This window comes from Pan paniscus, chromosome 14 (genome assembly GCF_029289425.2).
Source record: "Pan paniscus chromosome 14, NHGRI_mPanPan1-v2.0_pri, whole genome shotgun sequence".
In the NCBI taxonomy this organism is placed as follows: domain Eukaryota; kingdom Metazoa; phylum Chordata; class Mammalia; order Primates; family Hominidae; genus Pan; species Pan paniscus.
The window spans coordinates 32,715,126-32,731,280 of record NC_073263.2 but is presented as its reverse complement, the minus strand read 5'-3'; the positions used below and the strand labels follow the sequence as shown (position 1 = coordinate 32,731,280).

Below are 16,155 nucleotides of genomic sequence, written 5' to 3'. Positions count from 1 at the left end.
CCTCCCTCACTAGCCGAGCAAGACAGCTTCACTCTGGAACCATCTGTAAGTCACTCACATGATTTTTTTTCACCAGAAGGGGAATTATGTCTGTTTCCAACTCACGCTAAGATTTAGATACCCTTAGATTTATCATGACTGGCAAGGTGTAGACAGCACAAAATACAAGATGAGATAAAGGAAAACGTGGCAAGACAATGATAGTGACCCAGCATGGTTAGATTTGGCTATGCCTTCTATTCCAATGAGCTGCAGATTGCTACCTCCATGAACGAGGTACCCAGAATTCACACCATGTTCTAAATATTGCCTGTGACCTTCAAAGCTGGCATGAATTGTCTGTTGGAGGGAAGTAGTGTTCGAATTATTCTTTTTGGATAGAATCAATTTGAGTATTTTGCTGATACTCCAGAGTGATAAAGATTTTGCTGCTAAAAAAAATTTCAGATGATAGAACTTTGGGTATTTTTGGAAATTTCCTTTTTGAAGGAAAAAAATCTGCCAAATTAAGTATTTCATGAAACCATCAAGACAGACGCCAGTGACCTACGTGTTAGGTGGATGGTGAAAGCACAAAAGCTCTTCTCTGAGGCCACATCCACCTAAGACTGTAATAAGGATGAGCTAGAAAAATGCAGGCACTTAGTGTTCAATCCTATCCAAGGTCAAGCACTTCACTATCCTCATATTTCGCACTTATATTGTACTCCTAAAAGCATTTACAGTGATAGCAATTGTTTGCTCTCTTAAACATTCCCAACAATGATGATGGGCAGTCACTGCTATTAAAATCAGTGGCTTTTACAGACCTTGAAGGTCTGAATATGTTGGTGCTCATTCAGATAAAACAAAGTACATCAACTTCTTTGTCTCTCTTTCTCAGATTCACAATTTCCCATCAACATTGTGGCTGTCAAGAATGATCATGATTTTCTTGAAAAGGACCTTGTAGAACCTCTTTGCAGGTAAACCATACGAAGTATTTTTGTTTCTTTCCACTGTTGAGTCTGCAACAGGCATCACTATACTGAAGGGCGAGCTCAGCTATTTGGCAAGTATTCACTGAGTGCCTACCATGTGCCTGACCCACGTGCAGGTTCTAAATGTACTACTGTTAATGAGCATGATCAGTTTGTGTTTTCATGGAGCTTAAATCCTAGCAGGGGCCTTTGGACACTAGATTAGGAAAACGACAGAGAAAGGAGAGAGAGAGAGTGAGAGTGAGAAGAAGAAAGAAGGAGGGGGAAAGTTTATTTCAGAGAGTATAAATGCTATGGTCAAGCTAAAACAACATGGGGATGTAGACGGTGATTGGGGGCGTGGATGGGTCAGTGGACGGAAGAAGCATGAGCAGGCTCAGCATGTGTGGTGAGGGAAGACTCTGAAAAACTACGAGTGTGTCAAACTTGGCTGTATTTTTTGCAAAGTCAAGTGATTATCTCCTCAAACTCGTATGTATAAACTCAAGTAATTGTAGCACCAAACTGGCCTATTTAAGCTATTTGTTTGTGATAGATAGTGTAAGGAGACAAAGATGTATATATGGATAATTTCTTCCCCTTAAAACAACATATTATCTTGTTGAAGAAACTCAGTTGAAGAAATGAGGTGTGAATACCTGAGCAAATAACAATTATAATTTGGGTAATAATAAAAGATCCAGGAGAAGCTATATTCCTGAAGAATTAAATGCTGCCTGAGAGGTGGGGTGTCTGTAGGAATTTGAAGTTTCATAACTAAAGCCCTGAAGAGAGGTCAGAGCTGAAGATAAGGATTAGTTATGGGAGATGAGTCATTTTACCAAGGCCATACAGCTAGTTTAGGGCCAAAATGACCTTAAAACCCAGTATTCCTAATGCTAAATCCAATGTTCTTTCTAGTATATTCTGCATTTGACATAAATAAGGTAGTAGTTTAAAGGGAAAGTAATGATTAGCAAAACTTATGAAGACAGGAGAGATCAACGCACATTAAATAGTGTGTAAATTACCTAATCCTAGGCTTGCTGAATCTTCAGACACGTATATACATAATATATTTTTGTGTCACAAACCAGTCACTCTGTGTTTTCTATATGAAGAGAAAATAGGTTTGTGTTAAGAAATGATCTCTGAATGTTCAAGAAAATAATACTATGGGCTTGCTTACATGGGTGGAAGAGCAAAGAACTCTTCAAATCATAAACGACAGGACTAAGTTATTTGGACGAGAAAACAAACAAACTCAAAATGCCATTTATGAGAGCTTATGAAGTGAATGGATGATTTGGTTGTGATTCTGTAAAGGTAATGAATTGGAAAGACAATGTTTCCTCTTCTGCATGTCTAAGGTACACAGCAAGCAGGAGCAGATTCCTCCTCATAAGCATTCACTCCACTCAGAGCCATGCAGCCAGCACTTCGTCCTGAGTTTTCTCTCTCAGTTTTAACCACATATTTTTTTGCTAGTTGGCTTTTTTTAATATTTGAAAAATTATATATTATTTTTTCCCATTGAATTTTTGAAATGTTTTCATTAAGTTGAGGTATAACATATATATATGTTATATATATATATTTATATATATATTATATATATATTTATATATATATATTATATATATATTTATATATATAATATATATGTTATATATATTTTTATATATATTATATATATATGTTATATATATTATATATATGTTATATATATATATTATATATATATATGTTATATATATATATATATATATTTTTTTTTTTTTTGAGACAGAGTCTTGCTCTGTCGCCCAGGCTGGAGCGCAGTGGTGCAATCTCAGTTCACTGCAAGCTTTACCTCCTGGGTTCAAATGATTCTCTTGCCACAGCCTCTAGAGTAGCTAGGACTACAGGCATATGCCACCACACCTGGCTAATTTTTGTATTTTTAGCAGAGACGGGGTTTCACCATGTTGGCCAGGCTGGTCTCAAACTCCTCCTGGCCTCAAGTGATCTGCTCACCTCAGCTTCCCAAAGTGCTGGGATTACAGGTGTGAGCCACCGAGCCCAGCTGAGGTATAACATATTGATATGGTTTGGCTCTGTGTCCCCACCCAAATCTTATCTTGAATTGTATTCCCATAATTCCCATGTGTTATGGGAGGGACCCAGTGAGAGATAATTTGAATCATGAGGGCGGTTTCCTCCATACTGTTCTCATGGTAGTGAATATGTCTCATGAGATCTGATGGTTTTATCAGATCTTTCTGCTTTTGCATCTTCCTCATTTTCTCTTGCCACCACCATGTAAGAAGGGCCTTTTGCCTCCCGCCATGATTCTGAGGCCTCCCCAGCCATGTGGAACTGTAAGTCCAATTAAACCGCTTTTTCTTCCCAGTCTTGGGTATGTCTTTATCAGCAGTGTGAAAATGGACTAATACAATAAATTGGTACCGGGAGTGGGGTGTTGCTGAAAAGATACCTGAAAATGTGGAAACAACTTTGGAACTGGGTATCAGGCAGAAGTTGGAAGAGTGTGGAAGGCTCAGAAGAAGACAGGAAAATGTGGGAAAGTTTGGAACCTCCTAGAAACTTGTTGATTGGCTTTGAAAAAAAATGCTGATAGTGATATGAATAATAAAGTCCAGGTTGAGGTTGTCTCAGATGGACATGAGGAACCTCTTGGGAACAGGAGTAAAGGTGACTCTTGTTATGTTTTAGCAAAGAGACTGGTGGCATTTTGCCCCTGCCCTTGAAAGGATGATTTAGGGTATCTGGCAGAAGAAATTTCTAAGCAGCAAACAGAGCATTCAAGAGGTGACTTGGGTGCTGTTAAAGGCATCCCATTTTAAAAAGGAAACAGAGCATAAAAGTTCAGAAAATTTGCAGCCTGACAATGCAGTAGAAAAGAAAAACACATTTTCTGAGGAGAAATTCAAGCTGGCTGAAGAAATTTGCGTAAGTGTCAAGGAGCCAAATGGTAATCCCCAAGACAATGGGGAAAATGTCTCCAGGACATGTCATAGGTCTTCACAGCAGTCCCTCCCATCATAGACCTGGAAGCCTAGGAGGAAAAACTGGTTTCATGGGCCAGGCCCAGGGTCCTCATCTGTTTGCAGCCTAGGCACTTGGTGCCCTGTGTCTTGGCTGCTCCAGCCGTTGCTAAAAGGAAGAGGCCAAGGTTTAGCTTGGCCCATGGTTTCAGAGGGTGCAAGCCCCAAACCTTGGTAGCTTCCACATGGTGTTGAGCCTGCAGGTGCATAGAAGTCAAGAGTTGAGGTTTGGGAACCTCCACCTAGATTGCGGAAGATGTATGGAAACACCTGGATGCCCAGGCAAAAGTTTGCTGCAGGGGTGGGGTTCTCCTGGAGAACCTCTGCTAGGGCAATGCAGAAGGGAAATGTGGGGTTGGAGCCCCCACAGAGTCCCTACTGGGGCACTGCCTAGTGGAGCTTGGAGAAGAGGGCCACCCTCCTCCAGACCCCAGAATGGTAGATCCACCGACAGCTTGCACTGTGCAACTGGAAAAGCCACAGACACTCAATGCCAGCCCATAAAAGCCAGGAGGGGGGCTATACCCTGCAAAGCCATAGGGGTGGAGCTGCCCAAGACTATGAGAACCTGCTTCTTGCATCAGGGTGACCTGGATGTGAGACATGGAGTCAAAGGAGATCATTTTGGAGCTTTAGAATTTGACTCCCCCACTGGATTTTGGACTTGCATGGTCCCTGTAACCCCTTTGTTTTGGCCAATTTCTCCCATTTGGAATGGGTATATTTACCCGATACCTGTACTCCCTTTGTATCTAGGAAGTAACTGGCTTGCTTTTGATTTTACAGGCTCATAGGCAGAAGGGACTTGCCTTGTCTCATATGAGACTTTGGACTATGGACTTTTGGGTTAATGCTGAAATGAGTTAAGACTTTGGGGGACTGTTGGGAAGGCATGATTGGTTTTGAAATGTGAGGACATGAGATTTGGAGGAGCAAGAGGTGGAATGATATGGTTTGGCTGTGTCCCCACCCAAATCTCATCTTGAATTGTATTCCCATAATTGCCACATGTTATAGGAGGGACCCGGTGGGAGATAATTTGAATCATGGGGGGCAGTTTCCCCCATACTGTTCTTGTGGTAGTGTATAAGTCTCACAAGATCTGATGGTTTTATCAGGGGTTTCCGCTTTTGCATCTTCCTTATTTTCTCTTGTCACCACCATGTAAGAAGGGCCTTTATCCTCCCACCATGATCCTGAGGCCTTCCCACACATGTGGAACTGGACTACGTCCAATTAAACCTCTTTTTCTTCCCAGTCTCGGGTATGTCTTTATCAGCAGTGTGAAAATGGACTAATACATATATATATAAAGTAAAATTGACTATTTTCGGTGAATAGGTCTTTGAGCTTTGACAAATGCCTCCAAGTTGTTATAACCACCACCACACTCAACATATAGAGCAGACCAGGTGTTGTGGCTCATGCCTGTAATCCCAGCACTTTGGGAGGCTGAGGTGGGTGGATGTCTTGGGCCCAGGAGTTTGAGACCAGCCTGGGCAACAAAGTGAGACACCATTCCTACCAAAAATACAAAAATTAGCTGGGCATGGTGGCACACATCTGTAGTTCCAGCTACCTGGGGGGCTGAGATGGGAGGATCACTTGAGCCCAAGAGGCAGAGGTTGCAGTGAGCCAAGGTTGTGCCGCTGCACTCCAGCCTAGGTAACAGAGCAGGACTCTGTCTCAAAAAAAAAAAAAAAAAAGATATAAAACAGTTTCCTCATTCCCCAAATTTCCCTATTCCTCTTGTCAGCAGCTTCTACTCCTACTCCCAAACTCTAGCAAACCACTGATTTGTTTTTTGTACCTATAGTTTTGCTAAAATATCATACAAATGAAATCAAACATCATGTAGCCTTTTTAGTATGGCTTCTTTCACTTGTTATAAAATAATAAAAATTCATTTATGTTGCTATGTGTTTTAATAGTTCATTGCTTTCTATTTCTGAATAGTCTTGCATTGTGTGGATGTCCTACGGTTGTTTATCCATTCACCAGTTGAAGAACATTTGGTTGTTGCCAGTTTGGGTGATTATAAACCCACTCTAAACATTCATATTCAAGTTTTTATATGAGCATTTAAGTTTTCATTTCTTTGATGTAAAATCCTAGGAATGGGATCGTGGGCTCTATATGATAAGTTTATTTTAACTTTATAATTAACCACCAAATTTTTCCAAAGTGAAATATTATCTTGTACTGCCATTGACAATGTATGAGAGTCCTTACTGCTCCACATCTTTGTTAGTACTTAGTATTGTCAGTTTTTGTTTTGCTTTTAGACATTTTAATAGATGTCTGGTATTAACTCATTTGCACTTTCTTAATGACTAATAACGTTGAATATGTGCTTATTTACCATCCATACATCTTCTTTTATAAAATATCTATTCAACTCTTTTGACCATTTTTAACTGTATTGTTTTTCTTATTGTTGAGTTTTGAGAGTTTGGATATGTCCTAGATATGAGTCCTTTGTCAGAAATGTGTTTTGTAAATATTTTCTGCCAGGCTGTAGCTTGCATTTTCAGTCTCTTAACAGTGTCTTTCACAGAACAAAAGTTTTTAATTTTTCTGAAGTCCAATTTTACCTATTTTTATTTATGCTTTTAATGTCATATCTAAGAAATCTTTGCCTAACATAGGGTCACAACTATTTACCCTATGTTTTCTTCTGGAAGTTTCATAGGTTTGTGTTTTATATTTAGGCCTATGATCCATTTTTAGTTCATTTTTATAGAAAGAACAAGGTGTGAGTCAAGATTTACTTTTTGTATATCAATGTCCAATCATTTCAGATCAATATTGAAAAGACTATACTGTCTTTACTGAATTGCCTTTGACCATGTATGTATAAGTCGATTTCTAGACTCTCTATTCTGCCCCCATTTATCTATGTGTCTGTTCTTTCATCAATGTGACACTGTCCTGATTACTTAGGTAAGTCCTGGAATGCAATATTCTGAGTTCTTTAACTTTGTTCTTCTTTGTCTGCTTTGGCTATTCTAGTGCCTCTGACTTTCCATATACATTTTACAAACAGTTTATTGATATTTATTTTAAAAATCCTAAAGGGGTTTTGATTTGGATTTGTGGAATCTCTGTATCAGTTTGTTCAGAATTGATATCTCAACAATATTTAGTCTTTGTGTTAATAAACACAGTATATGTCTCTATTTAGGTCTCCTTTGATTTTTTCAAGAGTGCTTGTAGTTTTAAGCATATGAGTGGTTCACATTGATAGTATCTAAGAATTTCATGTTGGTGGTGTTACTGTAAATGACACAGTGTTTTAACGTTTGTCTTCAGTTGCCCATTGCTAGTATACAAATTTGTATATTGTCTTTGTATCCTGCAATCTTTCTAAAACTCACTCATGAGTTCTAGTAGCTTTGTAGTAGTTTCCTGAAGATTTTATGTCTAAAATGTTAAGGAAAAAAATACATTTTAAACCAAGAATAAAAATTCTATTGCATATTTTAAAATCAGGATTGGAAGGACAAAGATTGTCTCTGATTATGCAGTTCTATTTACAGGATGATATAGGTAGCTTAGCGGGCCAAGCTTTGAATCTCAAACATGTGGGTGTTGAATCCTTATCCACTTGCTGCTGCGTGTGATCTGAGATGCCTTGACTATGTTATGGGCTTTTTCATCAAAGTCTATGCTTTAACAACAGAAAGCATCTTCCAGACATATCATAGGGATGAGCAAGTACAATTCATGTGAAATCATTCAGAGATATAAAGTTCAGGATAATAATACTAGTGTCGTCCAGAAAAATCAGGAAGTCTTCTCTTGTAGAGCACATGACCTGTCATGATATAGCCCGTAGCAGGATTCGTCCATACATACCCCCAAAGGCATTACCACATCACCGTGGAATAAGGCTGCAATGCTAGACACCACAGTGCTCCTGATAAGGGCCCGGCTTGTATAAAAATGGTTAGAGTGGCAGGAAGTTGTTATAACTGGAATAATTCTTATGGCAGCTATGTCTCCAAAAATATTACGAAGCAAGAAAAACATTTGGCTGGAGGTGTGCGAACTGAGATTCTCGGGGCGTAGGAGCTGTGTGTAGAACAGAGTCCAAAGGAGTAGTCATACCCGGGGTGGATCAAAGGAAGAAGCAGAGGAGGTAGACAGATGGAGGTGGCTTGGCTACAAAGAAGTGTGGAGTTTCTTTCCCTTCCTCTTGAGATCCACCAAGACACAGATTTCCAGCTTTGCAAAAGCAGAAAGCAGGCAGAAGGAAGATCTCCAGTCCGCGGGGAATGGCAGCACTTTTAAAACTTTGAGATTGATGAGTGGTTAATTAGACCCTCAGCCACTCCTATGGTAAGTCATGATGGATGCCAAGACAGCAGTAAGGGGTTGTGATTTTCTTGGTTTTCTTCCTTGTGCACCAAAGACACAGAGATGGAGCTGGTCTCTTGTTTTATTTTTAAAGCTTTGTGGGCTCTACATTTCATGTATGTATTTGAAATGCTGAGCTAGTGCAGATCATAAACCTAATCACAGCCGGTGGGCAGGCAGCTTCTGCCAGGTAGGCAGATGAAGACGGGAGAGTCAAAGAGCTCCCGCAAGTGTTAGCCATGACGAGAATTCCACTCACCTTTGGTATTCTGCAAGCATCTCTCCTGAGTAGATAGATAGTGAATGCCCTAGGTCCCAATTTACTCTTGAAGAGTTGTTAAGCAGTGTTACCTTTTTTGATTGGTTTGGAAATATGTATTGTACTAAGGATATGTCTGGCAGGGAGGACCAAGGCCTGGCTCTGAGGCTCTGAATATGTAAATGTGTAGCTTTCTCTTGCTCTCTCTCTCTCTCTCTTTCTCTCTAGCTCTCATTTTAGGCCCCAGAAACTAGACACATTTGCTGTCTTTGCAGAAGGTGTGACCTCCAGAATGACAACCATGTCTCACTGTTGCTTCAGCAAGGCTGCATAGTAGACACTCCATAAATGTTTGTCCCTGCAAGTCAGGAAAGTGCACTTTTTATTATTGTAACAGACACAATTGTAATTGTATTCTGATGTTTTTTATTGAATTCTTAATTGAAAATTATTTTCTCCTGTAAGTCATGAGAAGCTACTTGGAAATCTAAGTACCTAGGTGAGCTCATTGAAACTGTAACTTTATCAGAATGTAGGGATAGCCAAGGTGTTAAAAGAGTTTGTAACCTTTAGGACAAATTGCAGTAAACCAAAGCTCCTGAATGAACTATTTTGAAGGAGAAGTACTATGTTAAACTTGCATTTTGGTTTGCAGTATTTGCTCAGGCTGCTGACATACAGCCCTGATGCTCAAGATGATCTCTGAATTTCTTTTTTTGTTTGTTTGTTTTTAGACAGAGTCTCACTCTGTCACCCAGGCTGGAGTGCAGTGGTGCAATCTCAGCTCACTACAACCTCCACCTCACAAGTTCAAGCAATTCTACTGCCTCAGCCTCCCAACTATCTGGGATTACAGGCACCCACCACCACACCCAGCTACATTTTTTGTATTTTTATTAGAGATGGGGTTTCTCCATGTTGACCAGGCTGGTTTCGAACTCGTGACCTCAAGTGATTCACCCAACTCGGCCTCACAAAATGCTAGGATTACAGGCGTGAGCAACCATGCCTGGCCATCTCTGAATTTCCAATTTAATGTTAGGCCAGTAAGCCGTTTGCATAATTTGTGTTTTTTAATAAATACTAATTAATTATAGCACATGCAAAACAAGGGCATTCACCTTGTTTGATAGAGCTAAGGAATCGGTTAGGATTATACAGTATACGGATCATTGCCCTTAGTATTTAAAAGGATAATAAATAATGATTTTCACATGGGGCAGGGGTGGGGATTGGAAGGTAGTGTTGACAAAAATGGTATCTACAATTTATCTATACATACAAAGGCCCATACTTGATTTGAGTATGTTGAATAACATTAATAATATTAAATAATTAAAGTATTTATGAATATTGATATTTTTAATATTTTTCCTTTTAGAATATTTATCACAGAAAATGTACAGTATTACATTCCAAATTATGTCATATAATAAATAATAAGTGACAATTAACTGAGTTCTTGGGCAAGTCATTGGGAGAAGGATATGAGGGTTACATGATCACCACAGTCACTTCCACCTTTAAAATCTTGAGTCTATAAATAAATACAGATCCCAATAAATCGTTATTTTATTTCTTTAAAACACTTACAAAGTGCTTATTATATACCAGGCACTGCATTTAAGCATATTACAAATATTTACTCATTAAATTCTCATGGTAACACTGTAAGATAGGCTCCTGTCTGTTTTAAGCTCTTCAGCATTCTTGTCTGTAAAGATGGGCTGTTAACATCATTCTCCCTTTACAGAGGAGGAAACTGAGAAACAGAGGGGTAGAAGAATGTGCCCACTAACAGCTAATAAATGGTAGTAGGAATTACCCAGACAAGAACACATGACATTTGGATGGGCTTGTTTGAACTTTTAGTTTTTTTAAAAAAACTAAATTAATGTGCAGAAAAGCCATCTTCCCCCTTCCCCACCCCACTCTATGAACCCCACTGCAATCTTAGTGTTGCCAGTGGAGCCATTTCAGGTTCTTGTCTTTGCCACACAAAAGAATTTGAAAGCAAGAACAAAGTGAAAATGTAGCAGATTTATTGTAGAGCAAAAGCAAGAACACACTCAAGAGAGGAACAGGGACAAGGTCAAAAGAAGGAGCCGCGCCCAACATGGCCAGGGCTCACGTACTAGACGAATAGGTATAATGAAGGCATGGAATATTCTATACCAAGGGAATGGGTTTTCCAGGAAATTGATGGGCAGTTTTTGGAATTAGAGTGCCACCCTTTTATTGACTAAGTATTGTTAATCCGGAACCGCCATGGCATTAGGTGCGTGATAGGAGTGGGTTGCCCTTACCCATGGAAATTTTATGGTAATGGGGGCGTAATGCAGCCAAGGTTTGGCAGTCATTCATTTGCATAATTTGTGTTTTTAAATATATACTAATTAACTGTAGCATGTATATCTTGCATTTACCCTGTTGTGGCCAGTTTCTTCTTTGTTACATTCTTATCTGTGCCTAAAGCAGGATGGCTGCTGCCTGTCTTTATTGGTACAGCCTGTTGTAACCATTCCTTTCCACTAGGAAGTGGGTTCTTGCACTAACCTGTTTGGCCCTATTTGTATTGCTTTTAGCTTCCTGCAAGTAATCATGTCTGTTCTGTGGCTAGCTGTCTGCCTCACTAGTCTATAGAGTTTGGGGACAGGCTTGAGGTATAGTCAGGAACAGACATAATAGGTTCAAAGATAGGGGATTTTGCTAGTATATATTATTTTGTATAAAAAATGATTTTATATATATTTTAATGGCCTCTTTTATGATCTTTTTCAACCAGGTACTCAGGATGACTTTTATATGCCTAAGCTTTCAGGAAGAATGTGTAAGAAGATACAAAATCAGGGAGGAGATTGAGGGGAAGAGAGAGACTTTATATTCTTGTTATTCACTTCTCTATGTATATTTCAGGTGTTTGTATTGCATTATTAAAAACATTAGCAATGTTTTAAAAAATGCCTTGCCTTGCAGATGCTAATGGCTAACATTTAGTGAGTGTTCATTATGCATGAAGTTGTGTGCTAAACTCTTTACATTGATCTCACTTAATTTTCATAACAGCCTATGAATAACAGGTGTTGTTCAGAATTGAGGGTGAGCTGAGTCCTCCTGGTTTGAGCAGCTGGGTGGCAGAGATACCCTTCCCTGAGGTGGGGAACAACCATGAAGGAGGAGCGAGTCAGGAGGGAAGATAGGGTGGGCTGAGGTGTTGGGTGGGTGAGGTGCCAATGTCCAGTGTGCAGTAGGGTGCCCGGCCTGGAGCTGGGGATGGAGATGTGAAGTCACCAGCATGTGAGGAGGAAGGCCCTGAGAGTGCATGAGGTCACTCAGGGACAGCTGGGACAGTGAGGAGAGGACTAAGAGTGGATGCCGGGGAATCCTCTCTACGGGCAGGCAGGGGAAGGGGAAGGAAAGAAGCCCCAAGTGAAAAGAAGCCCCAAGGAAAGAAGCCCCAGGGGAAGGGGAAGGAAAGAAGCCCCCTCAATGTGAGTGAGGGGTGGGCTCCTGAGAAGCCGGTTCCCGCCAGGCTGCTTTGCTCAGCCTTCAGTTCTTGACCCTCTCTCAGAAATCGCTAGTCATGACCCTCACTTGAAGCTGGACCAGTTCTCACTAGAAAAATTACCTGGATCTGATGCAATTATTGTAAACAGTTACAATAAAAAGCTAAGGACACCCCACTCGATTTTCCAATACAAGCACATGTGAATATAAAATTGGTCTGAAGTTCCACAAACTAAAGAGGTCCAAGAAAACCTGGACTTTTTTTTTGTTTTAAGTTCTTTCCCCTGGGCTACTTTGGCCATCATTTTTTATTGAATAGCCAAGAGAGCATATGCTCTTCCTTGAAGTCCTGATGATTAAAGCACATAGCTTATTTACATTATTTTCTTGCACAAGCTAAATGAAATTCACACAGTTCCACATAGATATCGTGTCCCTGGACAGCATACATATACTTAATTTTCTTTGTATGGCTAGAGCCCTCAATGTTTAACTGCTTTTCTTCCACACCTCAACTAATGTCCAGGGGCAGTTCTTTTGGGGTTTATGGACTGGAATAGAGGTCAGTATTCCTGCTGCAGCCTGACCACTCGGCAGAACATCAGAGGGAAAAGCTGAACAGAGGTGTGGCCTTCCCTGGCTGCGTGGTGGCACGGTGACACCACCTGCTGACTTCTGACTTCTGACTGTCCTCTTTCTTTTTCCTGCCCCCTGCCCCCAGTGCGCCCGACACCCTCCCTGTGGATGGCCTGTGATTGTTGAAAGGCCCCACCCTCATGGAGTTACATACCAGAATTGTCTCTTTGGCATTAGTGTATCCACCTCTGCTCTCCAGAATCTGCGTTTTCCAACAGTCCGCCAGCATGGAGACCTTTCCCATGCCCTGCAGCTACAGCCCGAGGAGGAGGAGCTGCTCCCTGACTTGCCTTTGATCCCTAGGTTAAGAACACATCCTCAGTGACTTAGGTTCCTGAATGTCTTGGAGGGCCCCACCCGGAACACTCCCCAGCAGGCCGGGCTAGGACATACATAGGAGCCTGGGTGAGAAGTTCAGGCTGCTAGGCTTTAATCAGAATTGTCTGTAAGAGTTGAACTCATCATGCCCCTGGTTGTTATTTCTCTCAAGCCTTTGGCAGGAATATTAGAAGTATCACAGGAAACTGGTCATTAAATCAACACGAGAGACTTCATGACCAGTCTAAAGTCTGGCAGTTTAGATGTCAAATGGGAATCTAAACTACAAAGAAGGAGAGAGTCCTATTGTTTTCCTATACATCTGTAGGCAGAGGGCCGCTGGGTGTCTCTCCAGGCTTCTGTTTCAGCTTGAGTCAAACGCCCCTGCTGTTCTGGGCCGGGGCACCTCCCAGCCACCCTGCAATACTCAGGGCACACAGGCTGCTTACCATCCCTCCCGGCACACAGTTGCCCAGCATTTCTCTGGTCCTTCTTCCTGGTCCCTCCGTTCCTGCACTCCTGGCCATCCTCCCAGGCCCTGGGCATCCCTCTCTGGCTCTTTTCCTGTGTGCCCAGGCAGTCTGTGCACAGCTCGATTTTCTGCTGACCACCGCCTTACTTCCATTAGGGTCTGCTGACCATGCAAGGGACTTTCTACCAATTTCCAAGTGCTCAACAGTGGGGATGGCATCTTAGTCAGTGGTATATCATGGGTGCTTGGTGTCACACGGCCTTGTACTGAGCAGGACTTCCATAAACATTTGTTAAATTGAACTGGAACCTGGAAAAAAACAGCCTGTCAGTTCTCAAATTACTTGATGGCATCTTCATGTTAGAGAAGACTATGTGGTGATGAATTCTTCACTTTCTCCTCAAAATAACCTAAATCACCCGCCTTCTTAGCTAGACATTTTAAAAGAATGTCCGTGCCTTTCCTAATTCTGCCCTCATGAACTGCTCAATCCAAAAAGTGTTTTTAGGCTTTATCACTTACTCTTTCTTAAAGATTTGATACAGCCACCCAATTGCTCCCTCCTTTTTTTTAATGCTCATTCTGTTATAGGCCACGGGCTCTTCGGCTCCCCATGTAATATGGGAATTAACGCGGGACCAGGCAGATTTCCCAGACTAGGCTTTTATTTCAAGGCTTGTGCTTGAGCACAAGGGAGACAGCAGAGGCCCAAGGATCCTCCAGCTAGTTCCCCAAAAAGAGCTGGGAGGGATTTTTTTTATTAGGCAGAGAATTGACATCGGAGCAGGTATGTGGGCTGGGCTGGGCAAAGCCCATGGTGGGTAGGGGATGAGTAGGTCACGATGGTTATCTTGAGTAATGGGCCACCTTGAGGTCTGGCTGGAGGCAACAAGGCTGTACATTAGTTGTTCCTCATTCCTTTCTGAGGTGGGACACTGCAAACTTGGTTCAGTGTTTGGTTTCCTAAGGCCAGTTCCTGGAGTTCTTTAAGTAAAAGACAGGGTAAAACTTTATAAGAGCACAGAAGAATGGCTATTTTTTTTTTTTTTTGTATGACTGAAGCCTCAGGGTTAGCAGGAATAGTGTCAGCAAAGTAGTAGCATGGGTTTTGAGAAGAGAAGAAGAAAAAAAATGAAAAAAACATGTGAAGGAGGAGCCTCTCACCACTCCCATTCTATCTCAATTCCAGGGTCCTAGGACACCATCTTCAGCTAGTTGTTGTCGACTCCTACAACTCTGACTGCGCCTTCCCTGAACCTGGCTCCCTTCCTTGGCCCATGCCTTAACCACTGGAATTCTCCAGAGTTCTGGATTTCCCCTGGATGATTGACTTTAATTATTATGTATCTTCTGTGTATATCATCCATATGTGGATCACTCCCAAGTGGGTCTGAATGTGACAGGGCCCCTAAAATTTAACATATCCAAACATGAGCTCATGATCTCCCCCATATCTTAGCTCCCTGTCGACTTCCCTATTTCCCTGTTTCCTCTGTGTTTAATGGCATGTTCAGCAAAGTCTGAAATCTGGGAGTCATCCTCTGTTTCTGCCTCTCTGCAGCTTCCATATCAACCAATGGCCGAGTCTCTGTCTTCACGCAGACATCCCACTCTCACTCCCCTTTTGCATCTCTCTGCCATCTCTCCCCTGGACTATTAGAACCATGTTATAATTATTTCTCTTTAATTCCTTCTCCATCCTGCTGCCAGTTACATTTCTAAAATGCAAATCTATGTTACGCTCCTGTCTAAATCCTTCAATAGCTCCTCATTGCACCAGATTGCTCCTAACATCTTCATTTGAATCCTGTGTGATCTAGCCCCTGCCTGCTTGTCCAGGCTTATCCCTCGATATGGTTTGAATGTCTGTCCCCTCCACATCTCACATTGGAATTCAATTCCCAGTGTTGGAGTTGGGGCCTGGTGGGAGGTGTTGGCTCATGGAGGCAGATCCCTCATGAAAGGTTTAGTGTCATCTTCCTGATGTTGAATTCTCCCTCAGTTAGTTCACGTGAGATCTAGTTATTTAAAAGAGCCTGGAATCTTCCCCTTTTCTATCTCTCCCTCCTGCTTTCACCGTGTGGTATGCACACCCTCTCTTCACCTTCTGCTGTCATGGTAAGATTCCTGAGGCCTTACCAGAAGCAGAGGCCAACACCGTGCTTCTTGTACAGCCTGCAGAGCCATGAACCAAATTAAACTTCTTTTCCTTATAAATCAACCCAGTCTCAGGTATTCCTTAATAGCAATGAAAACAGACTAACACCCCTTTTCATATATTTGCAATTCCTGGATTATACCCTGCTATTTTGTGCCTATTTTTTTTTCCTGTAATTCTCCTTGCCTAGGCAGCAAATTTCTCTTAATCCATCATAGGTATGCTCAAATATTACCTCCTCTGGGAGATGTTGTCCCTATGCTCTCAGAAAGTGAGTAGCTTCTTCTCTTTTTAATCGTGTTTCTATCCCACATGGGACCATGAGATTCTCAAGGGCAGGGACCATATCTTTTTAAATACTGTATTCCCAGCACCTAACTTATTCCTGGTACACAGCACACTGTCGGATGAACGAATCTTGGCTTCTTCTCTTCTTGTTG

General features: G+C 41.4%; 1 protein-coding gene across 4 annotated transcripts in view; it reads left to right on the top strand.

Moving 5' to 3' along the window:
• Positions 1–16,155, top strand: part of STARD13 (StAR related lipid transfer domain containing 13) — a 248,496-nt gene that overhangs the window by 183,587 nt on the left and 48,754 nt on the right. For 3 of the 4 annotated variants that reach the window (XM_008952226.5, XM_008952225.5, XM_003826871.6), the window contains exon 3: positions 884–965. In XM_008952226.5, coding sequence (XP_008950474.4) covers positions 884–965 — 82 coding nt within the window. Of the gene's footprint in view, positions 1–883; positions 966–8,329; positions 8,348–16,155 lie in introns of those variants that run through there. The other variant, XM_055096596.2, reaches the window with a different exon arrangement.